The sequence below is a fragment of the Cucumis sativus genome, chromosome 2, assembly GCF_000004075.3.
Source record: "Cucumis sativus cultivar 9930 chromosome 2, Cucumber_9930_V3, whole genome shotgun sequence".
NCBI classification, from domain to species: domain Eukaryota; kingdom Viridiplantae; phylum Streptophyta; class Magnoliopsida; order Cucurbitales; family Cucurbitaceae; genus Cucumis; species Cucumis sativus.
The window spans coordinates 23953349-23964293 of NC_026656.2; the positions used below are offsets into that span (position 1 = coordinate 23953349).

The following is a 10945-nucleotide window of genomic DNA, read 5'->3' on the forward strand; positions in this document are numbered from 1 at the left end:
TATTCGTCGGAGTAGAGGATGAATGACAACGAACTAAAACGAAAAGTTGACAAACTTTTAAGAGAGGAGAAGAACTGCAAATGAGTTTTTTTTTTTTTTTTTTTACTTTACTTACTCTACATTGAAGAGGGAGAGGTTGGAAGAGAATAACAAATGTGGAGTAAAATTAAATAAGGGTGTTTTCGTCATTTCACTCCAAATTTGTCCTAAATCTCAACTTTTTTACGATCAATCCTAAAACTCTTTTTCTACCCAATTTTTGGCCCATTTTTGGCAATTCTCCAAGCTTGTCTCGTGTATTTTTTTTTTTCATTTTTCATTTTCCATTTTTCATTTTCCATTTTCCATTTTCCATTTTTCATTGTTTTGAAATTCCCAATCTTATATACATAATAGTCTACCAATTTAATATAAAGAAAACATTATGTAATAGTATCCACAACAAATGTAAAACTTTGGGATAAAGTTGATAACATTAAGACCAATTTTGGAATGGTGTTGCTATTTTTCTTCTTTAGAAGTAAAGAAAATCAAAGCAAAACAAATGGATTGTTTTTATTGTAAATGTTAATATAAAAATGTCATTTATGTAGATGATCAATAGTGTACTTGGTGGTCATAATCATGTGTCAAGCAAACATGGCTTCTTAGTGGCCATGTAATGACACATCTCACTTGCCAAGTTGTGTATATATAGTGACATTTGATGGAGTTGTTATTGAAATTTATGTCCTAAAACTCGTTGAATATTAATATAATTCATTGACTGTTATTAATAAAGTGTTGTTATTATAATTTCAATAAATGTTACTGATTATATTATTAATTTTGTCTTAATAGTCCAAATCCAATAAACTAATATCCTAAGTTGTTTGATGAGTCTTAAACGATATATAAAGACATATAGTGATCAATGTTTGAGACTAGTTTAAATGGTCTATAGTATAAGGATAAGACTGAGTACCTTATTCTGGTAACACTATGGATACGACTCACTTTATATTTGATAAAAACGCAAAAATCTAACGCGTTCATGTAGGTGACATGCTAGTGAGGACATCTTATGCAACCGAACCACGAAATAGTTACCACTAGATGTAACTTCTGTTTGCGATGGACTGTTCTTTGATTTGTACGGGTGAGAGTGGCATGCCGATATGCTTATCATTTTGGGTACAAGACTAAGTGGGGAGTTGGAAACATAATTACACAGATGAAATTCACTCTTTCCTAACTTTAGAGTAAGTAGATACATGTTCCCTTAAATGGTGTTTTCGGGACTTGAACAAATGGCCATACCCTTTGTTTCTGTTTATTGGTTGGACCATAAACATGTTGTTCATTAGAGAAGCACTAATATTTAAGAACTAGAGGTAACACAAGGGTAAAACGATAATTTGACATAACACTAGTTAACGAATATTGATTAATATGGTTAATGAGTTTACCCAATTAATCTCATATCGTTGTAACTTCTGATTCATAGGTCCATCAGGCCTCCTTCCTAGCTCGTATAGGGTAATGAGATTTATTTATATTGATTGTAATTTGAAAGGTTCAAACTTATTTTAGGAATTAGTATAATGTATGGTGATACATTATAATAATACAAACTTTATTATATAAATTTAATTTTGGATATGATTCAAAATTAATTAGAAGTATTGATTACAAGACATTTATTAGGACAATTAATTGGAATAAAAATTACAAGAATTAATAGCAAGATATTTATTGCAAGAGTTAATTACAACACAATTTTTAATCTACTAGAAATATTTATCCGCCCACAACTAGGCTACATATTGTCATCTAAAGAATTTCATATTCTTCTAGTCTAGACAATCCTCGAGAGAATTACTACTCTGTTCTAGAAGAATTGATCAAATTAAATTATTTTTATATATTTTCTTCACAGATTATTCTAGAAGTATGCAATTTAGTTTCGCACCTCTCATCCACTTAATTATAAATTCGTTGATTAATCATTTAAGGATCTATTTCTGCGACTTGCAACACAAGTAGACTAAGTTATGCAATAAAAAGTGCTAACTTTGTCTCTAGGTGAGGACTATGTTATAAAAGGTACACTTCCTCACCATGCGCTGATATTTCTTCTGATTCTACGTTGAGTACGAGTTTTCCTCACGCTTGTCCAAGTGTAAGTGAAATGAGACATTTCCTAGGTAAGCTAGGTTACTTCCGCTACAAAGGAAGCTAGGTTACTTCTGCTACAAAGGACTTTTATCTATTTAGACGTACCATTTGGGACTCAAAGACCTGTGACTCATATCAACTCACCTCAATCATAGCTCACGAAGTGCTCCAAGTCGTCTATGAGGCCTAACACGGTCTAGTCCATGTGTTGATTCGCCTCTCTCTACCCATCATGGCCAATTCGATAAAATAAAAAAAGTGAGATTTTCACAGCATCCTCATCGCTCTCAAAATTGAAGTCGGGTACTCTTTGTCCAACTTCGACCCATTCATATTGGACCTATCGCCCATGTACAGTTGTCTCAACCTCAAGGCTTTATCCTCTTCAAACTGAACGAACATCTCAACCTAAGCCTCAACCTCATGATGGTATTTAAATCCTCCTGCCTAAAGAAGACCTTCTGACCGAGTAATTTAAAATTGATTACGTTGTTCCGTTCATCATCCACCTCTCTCAATAGGATGTAGTGGCAAAGAGGTCCATTAAACACCAACTTAGCATCTAGAAAATGACATAATAGAGTTTTCCTAAATATGTGTATCTATCTAGATCTTTGTTTTTTTAAATGATTGACACGGTCTTCACTAAGTGGGAATAACATGTCAAGTTAGCTAAGAAGAAGTCTTTAGAGTTGATCTTGGTGAAAAGAGGCATCTCCAAAACAGAAAACACACGTAACACAGGATAATCAATAGCTTGTCCTAAAACTTGGGGCAATCTCAACAGAGAAAAACATGACTTGCCAATTGAATTTGAAAAACATTGCACCGGAATGCCATGAGATAAGAGTTTTACATGCATCCTATGATGTATATCTCGGTCCAATCTCGGGCGACATCATCTCCGAGATTACTTCACACAAATGTATGTGAAACAAAACAAATATGGGACTCCTTCAATAAATATCAAGGAAATTTCGTCGATCTTGGTCAAGATTTCTCATATGCTGGGCCTAGATTGATGAAATTGTTGAGATTCACTGAACGAAACAACTTGCATTAACTTTAAATTTAGTTCTACATTCAACTATAACATAAAACCAACTACAAAATTTTCCATCCACTTTAGAATTCATGGAAAACACTATAACATAACCTTAAATCCAGTCATAAACTATGAAATCGTTCAAAGTAATTCACCTTTAGAGATTTAAGTTTGAGGATGATTTCTTTAAAATTTAGATAGCAAAAATCGAGAAAATGTCTTTGATTTTGGGAACAAACTCATTTAGTCTCGGTTGAAATGAGCATATGGTTTAAGATTTAGAGTTTTAGGAGAATATCTAATGTTCGGGCTTTCAAAGATATTTTGGTCATTTGAGAAAATTCTTTATAAAATGAATAAATAGAAATAATTGAGAAAAATGAAAAAAAGAAACTGTTTTTGTTTCTAATTAGCCGCTTCTTCCTCCTCCGTAGTTCTGCATCTTTTTCTTCTTGCAACCAGCCGCCGCTGCCGTTAGCCTGGAGGGTCGTCGCCGCCGTCGAACTCTCCGTTAGCCGCTGCACGCCCGTCCGCCAAGCGTCCCAGCCACGTGATTCCTTCAGCCGCGCCTCTGCCGTCTCTTCTTTTTCTTTCGCCGCCGTGCCTAGGAGTCTGCGTCGGCCACCATCTGCTCTCCGCCGTTCGGGTTTCGCCGTCGTCGCACGCCGGAGTGATCTGTTAGGTAGATCCTTTGGTAAGTTGTGTTTTCTCGTGGGTTTTTGAACTATTTTTGGCAACCCATTAAGTATGAGTTTAAATCCATGAGTTTTATGGTAATTTTGAAGGTGTAACTTGAGGTTTATGGTTGAAGACGTACTGCCCAGCGGGTTCGACTTGGTTTCCGCTGAGGTTTTAGGCAAGAGTACCTTTATTTCCTTTATTATTCCTTCTCATGGTGGACGCTTTAAGCCTAATGGTTTCCAATTGTGTTCAAGGGATGATCAGTGAAGGCTTTGAAGTGGGTAAGGATCAAGTGACTCTTCCTCATCTCCATTTGGCAGATGATAGTATATTCTTTTGTTAGATCTTGAGTTTGGATAATGATTTGATTAAGGTGGGAGACTGGGCTAATCTAGTGAATTGTGAGGTGGGAGTCTTTCCGACTTTGTATCTTGGGCTTCTTTTTCCCCCGAGGCATTTGTCTTTTTGGAGTATGGGGAGGATAAAGTGAAAGAGATTAGCTTTCTGGATGAAAGTTATGTTTCAAAAGGTTTTGAGTGGGATTTCTGTCGATTTCCTCTCTTTTTAGATTCACAAAACGTGTTCAGTGTGTAAGAGCCTGAAGAAGCTTATGAAAGATTTTCTGTGGGAAGGTGTGGAGGAAGGAAAAAGAGCTGATTTGTTGAATTGGGAAACCAGGTATAAACCCATACACATAGGGAGGCTAGGGCTGGGAACTTAAGGGCTCGTAATAGGGTGCTATTGGCAAAATGGTTATGGTGTATTCCCTTTGAGTCCTCTTCTTTTCGGAATGGTGGTCTCAGATTATCACAAGCAAGTATATGGTCCTCATTCTTTTAGTTGGATCTCGGGTTGGATTAAAGGGACTTTCTAGAACTTGTGGGAAGAAATTTCTACTTATTTTCCCTCTTTCTTTGAGTTGATTCAGTGTGTTGTGGGAGATGGGTCACATGCACAAATGGTAGTATTCATAGAAGCATTGCGGAATGATTCGGGCAAAGAAGAGTCTATGAAATGGAAGAAACAGAACACAAGGAAGGGCCAGAGCCCAAGCATGACAATGACATTAGTGATGTGTAAGGCCCCTAGTTATAGATATTGGAGATTATTAATAGAGTACTAGTAGGATTATTAGAAGGGGCATATTAGTAATTAGATAATAAGTTGGTGAAGGATTTTTAGTTATAAATAGAGGGCTTGGGTTGAGGGGAAGGGGTGAATAATTTTGTAGTGGGATTTCTTTGTGATGGAATTTGAGGGAGTCTAGCCATCTCGAAAGGTTAGGAGTTACATTGTCACTTGTTCTTATGAGATTATAGTACATTTCAATATAATTTCCATTTTTAATTGTTCTTGAGTTGTTTGTGTGTTCTTGTTATGTTGATGATAGGAATCACTCTCAATGTTGTAGTAGCTCTGCCTTGATTTCCTCTCTTTTTGGCTTAACACGATAGAGTTGGCGGATCAGCTTTTTGTTTCAAGAATTCATGAATGCAATTCAAGGGGGTTTCAAAGGGGAGGTGTTGGGTGTGGTTGCTACACTAGAGAGAGGGAATTGCTAACCTTGAGAATGCTAACTGCTTATTCAAATTTTGGTTGATAAGAATTCAACTCAGCATACGAGGATTTGGTGGAAAGGATATTCTTCCTCCCTCCAGCATGAACCCAATTTATCTCATTTAACCTCCATGTAGATTTAATAAAAGGCCTAGTAAAAGGGCTCATATTTGTTTATTGAATAAGAACCACAGCCGACCTTGTTGCTGCAAGAACATTTTCAAACCCAGTCTTTTAGAATGATCACCAAACCTCGGGCATTCGAAGATAAAAATTTGATTAATTGAACCAGAAGACCTACCGACAGAAAAAAAAAAAAAAACTCTTTTGAGGATGGGGTAAAGGGTATTTCATGTAATTGACCACCACTGATGGTAATAATAGAAGAGAAGTCATACTGATGTAGGGGAGGAAGAGAGAAACACTATCTGCTTAATCAGAGACTGTTTTCAAGGGATAACTCAAGTTTTAAAGTTATAAAACATTTTAGGCCCCACTTTGCTATATCTACCTTGCAATATCTTTTTGTATTTTTTTCTAATTATATGGTCTTCTGAATGTTTTCTTCTTTTGGTATCATGTACTTGGACTTGATTAATCATAGTGTGCAGGTATTGGAGATTGAATGATGTCTGCAAAATCGAAGTCCCTTCAGGAATATCTGAAGCGCTATGAAAGTAACACTGAAGAGGAAAAGAAAAAGAAGAAAAAGAAGAAAACAACAGCAACAAACAAACCCAATGCTCTAGGTGTTCTAGTCGTGGATGAAGATCCTGTTTGGCAGAAACCAATAATTATTGAAGAGGATAATGCTGACAACTCAACGGGTAAGTATCAATGTGGTTTATGAATGTGTTTATTTTGTCCTATGGAAATTTTGGCTATTGTTTTACATCCTTGTTCTCCTATAATGTAGATGAGGAGCCACAAGTTGATGAAGATGTTGAGGTTAAGAGAATGAGGAGGCTTGAAGAGCTAAAAGCCAAGCGACCGTATAATTCCATAAGTGAAGATGGAAGCGGTTGGGTTTCACTCTCTCCAAATCGTGCAAATTCTAGCATGGTGAACTCTGATATGTCTCCACCTCGTAGAACAAGAGTGCGGAATGATACACCTTCTCCATCTAATGAGTTGAAGCCTCCAGTACCCGGTGAAGAAGGTGAAGATTTTTCACCTCCACGGAGGAGGCCGAGGAAACCTCCTAGCTCACTTGAACATGATGAAAAGCCTACAAATTCTACGTATCCAAGTTCTTCTCCAACTCAAAAGGATAAAGTTTATAGAGATGCACACTTACAGGGAGCTAACTCGTGGCATATAGATTATGCACAAGAAGATATTGATCTATCACCTCCACGACAACGAAGGAAGCGTTACCATACTCCCTCGCCTGAACCTGATGCAACTTGTACAAGATCTGTTTCTCCTCAATTTGATATTTCACCTCCTCGTAGATCTGATAGGAAGGCATCTAAAACAAGTTTAGGGGGCAACCACAAGGTTGATCTTTCTCCTCCTCGACGCAGAGCTTCAGACTATGTAGGTGATGAACGTATATCACGTGGATCTGATCTTTCACCCCCAAGGAAACAAAGGAAGGATGTGAGAGGAGATCGATCACTTTTAGATAAGCAGTCACGGAATCATGTTACTGACGCTTCGCAAGAATCACCAACAGATCTTTCTCCACCTAGGAAAAAGCAAAAAGAACTACCAGTTTCAGTCTCCTTTAAACAGACGCGCAAGACTGGTTTGCTTACTCAACAAGAGTTTGGGGAAGAAATGTCTAAAACTAACAAAGAGGATTGGACGAGGTAAGGATGTTGTGATGGCAATAATTTTAAATCATTTTTGGTTAGAAGGTTTTGGGTTAAATAATCACTTCTGTCCAATAAATTTTCTTTCATATTTATCTTGTTTTGCTGCCATTTTGATTAGAAAATTGGATGGCTGGCTGTGAATGATATAGGATGCTCTATGAGTTATGATCACAATATACAAATGCCCAAAAATATAAATTGTTTAGGGATGGAAGTGTTTTGGAATTTGGGTCACTTTTCTTGTGGTGCTTGTCTATATTTCCGTATTTCCCTTCTTGAAGTTTTATAAGTCAATGCTGTATCTATTTATGCTTCATGATTGAGATTACAGACTATGGTTTGCTTTTGACCATGGCTTCAAACTTTCATTAAGTGGCTGTCCCAATGATCAGAGAAATATATTCTTTAAAGCCATAGCCATTGACCTCCCAGTATTTATTTTGTGTAGAATCACCGTACCCTTCTATGTTTTCCAAGTTCAATGCTGACAACTTCTGTTGTTATGTAGTAGGGTAGTCAGGAAAAGCATCATCCCCCTATTATAAAAACTTAGAAGGCAGCTTGGGTAAAGTTTGAAAACTCCAAAACATCACCAATAAGGGCCTTTTAACCCCCCTTTTATAAAAAAAAATGAAGTTTGTCGGTTGAATACAACACAATTACATTTGGTTCTGTTTCAATGAGAATGCCTTTTCTGGTGTAGACCAAGAATGAATTTTATTCAATGAATGACAAATAAAAACAGAGCTCCCTTCAAATAGGCCCAAGGGAAAAGGGCTTTGTCACACCTAACTACCCTAACTAACCTAAACCGCCTTTAAATAGACCCAAATGGGAAAGGTGTTTTCACACCTAAACTAAAATCAAAAGAAAGGAAAAATTACCAAATCATATTTGATTAAAAACCTCTACTTCATTTTCCATGAATTTATACTATTTCATTTTCTTAAAGAGAAGTATGGTGTGGTGAAATATTTTTATACTCTGTGTGGTTATGCTTTTCAAATAGTTTTTGACTTCTATATGCATTTACAAATGGTGGAGTAACCCTTTTCTTCTTTCTAGGTTTAAAGAGATGAATCCTTCGGCAAGTAGTAATGCGGACCCTGTGTATCGTGATAAGATTAAAGGTAAGGCAATCAACATCTCACCTTTCTTTATCTTCTGGAAAAATTGGCATCATGTTAACAATATACCTCACACTTCAAAACATTACAGGAGATCGCATTTCGAAAGAGGAATTCTTAAAAGCACGCGGAAAAATAGAAGAAAAGGCCAAGGTACTTCCAAGAGTTATGATTTAAATTTAAATTTCAGTTTTACACTACTTCAGAGGAGATATAGTTCTCATCAATGCTTTTATCAAATCTCATTGTCGTTGCTTGTGATGCTGGTCTTCTGTCACAGGAGATAAAGTTGGAATGGGGCAAGGGCTTAGCTCAAAAACGAGAAGCAGAAGCTGAACTTATGGAGTTAGAACTCGAGAAAGATAGACCATTTGCACGGTCAAGGTAAAACTGAGCACTCTTAGTTTTTAATTTTAATTGTACTTCTGGAATATCAAATAAAATTGGAAGGATACAGAGATTATTTTACTATTACCTGTGTGCCACTCTATTAGCTACACGTTGAATGGTTTATGAAAGGATACTCTCCAATTTTATTTTTAGTATCTTCTTTATCCTCTTTCCTTTTATTTCCATTTCTAGGATCCATTACTTTAAGAGATTTCCTAATGCCTAGATTGTTGAAAATGGAACCCAAGTGCAATTTTTTCTGTACCTTTATAGGACTACTTAATGTTTGTCAAATTGCTTTCAGGAATGATGCAGAACTTGACACAATGCTGAGGGATAGATTGAGATGGGGTGATCCTATGGCACACTTGGTGAAGGTAAATTCACTCTAATTCTAAAATGAGCTGAAGTTGAAGAATTGATTGCAGGTTTGATCTTTTGCATTGCACACATTGCAGAAAAGACAATCTGAGATGGCTCTTCCTGATTTAGGAGACAATGAAAAGATGAAGGAATCAGGGTTCATGATTCCTCAGGACATTCCACCTCACAGCTGGCTAAAAAGAGGATTGGATGCTGCACCTAATAGATATGGTATAAGACCCGGAAGACATTGGGATGGGGTTGATCGTAGTAATGGTTAGTTCATTTCTGGTTCTTTCTATATTATTACTTGGTGTTTGAAATAATCAAAATAGATTAAGTTATAGTTTTTGGTCTTGAACTATATCAGTACTTAAAAACTTATGACAGTTTCCAAATTTTGAGTCAGCATCGTGAAGTGGCATTTACATGTATGTTACAATTTGGTCCCTTCATCTCTAGTTTAGATTTCAAATTTTCCATCTAAGTAATTCATAAATAGGATAGTGTTCAGACAACCTATATATGTTTTTACAATTAGATCCTTCAACAATATCTATTTCTTTAATGAAGTCAGTACGGGTGATTTTGAAATAATGTAAAAGTGTACTGGTATATTTTGAACTTTTACATGTTTGAGGACGTCATTAAAATTAATTTGAGTTTAGTGTTAAGAAGTCAGCCAGGCCTTTGTATATTCTTTTTAACTGCGATGTGCTTGAAAAACAGCCAAAACAGTTCATATCTTACATCTATGTTCTTAGGTCTTACATTGTTTAATTGATTTTCCTCGTAGGATTCGAGAAGCAAATGTTCAAGAGGATGAATGAGAAACAAGCTACAGAAAGGGAAGCATATCTTTGGTCTGTGTCTGATATGTAAGATGACAGGAAGTTGCTTTTCAAGATGGTGATTTCCTGCAACGATATGTAGCTTCTTTTCAAGAAGATGATTTTTATAATTTTGTATGTTCATCCGTAATAGCTATTGAGGAATTCGTTTTTCTATATTACATTTGATATGGTATTCAACACGGTGTCATGGCAATTGTAGTTAAATTGGTAGCTTGATAACCGATGCAAAGAAAATTTCATACGATGTAAGTGAGAATTCTAACTTTGTGCAAAAAACCACATGCTAGTTGTTTCGATGAAATAACATAAAGTTGAAAAGAAATTAAGTAAAATAAGTTTAGATGAAATACAAATTTTTAAGGTTAGTTGCTCATGCATGAATGATCATATTTATTTAGATTCTTACTACTTGAATTGAACATTCCAAACCCAAAAGGAGATTATGTTTTGCAAGAATACCAAGATAGATTGAATTTGCAATCTTTGATATTTGAAAATAAAGGGAAAAAGGAAGGTATCAAAAGACTAATGTGATTTCAAGGAGTCCAAATAAATAAAAGGTACAACGTGTAGTAGTTTTGAAGAATGTTGGTCAAGAAAGACTTAAAAGAATTAAAAGTGACTATATATATATACCAACAAGGTGTACTTTTTTTTCGGTGGCTCATCTAAAATTCTATTGTAGATAGATTGTGATGTTTGCTATATTTAAAAATAACCTTGTTATATTTATGGTAAATAAAAGAACAAACCTTAAAAAAAAAGAAAAGAAAAGAAAAGAATGATAAAATGTTACATTATACTCTAGAACAACTCTAAACTTTCATGAATGATGAATGCATGCTCAACTTCTCAAAACTCATTTGTCCCGCCACATAGAAAGTACCAAGAAGAGGTACATGTATAATCTTTTTTAACAAACAAAAATTATAAATATTAATAGATAATGCC

The 10945-nt window shown here is 35.6% G+C and overlaps 1 protein-coding gene across 4 annotated transcripts; it reads left to right on the forward strand.

Annotated features, from left to right (window-relative positions):
* Positions 1-3565: 3565 nt before the first annotated feature.
* Positions 3566-10326, forward strand: LOC101222994 (BUD13 homolog). 4 transcript variants are annotated; one of them, XM_031881233.1, is made up of 10 exons: positions 3582-3896; positions 3988-4164; positions 6052-6267; positions 6357-7254; positions 8326-8390; positions 8479-8540; positions 8668-8771; positions 9082-9154; positions 9236-9416; positions 9937-10326. In XM_031881233.1, exons 3-10 carry the CDS (start codon positions 6066-6068, stop codon positions 10020-10022), a joined length of 1671 nt encoding a protein of 556 aa, XP_031737093.1. In that variant the 5' UTR covers positions 3582-3896; positions 3988-4164; positions 6052-6065; the 3' UTR covers positions 10023-10326. The 4 variants fall into 4 exon arrangements, with proteins under 4 accessions (XP_011650042.1, XP_031737093.1, XP_031737094.1 ...); XM_011651740.2 differs by lacking the exon at positions 3988-4164 and having other exon boundaries at positions 3566-3896; XM_031881234.1 differs by lacking the exon at positions 3988-4164 and having other exon boundaries at positions 6045-6267.
* Positions 10327-10945: the final 619 nt, after the last annotated feature.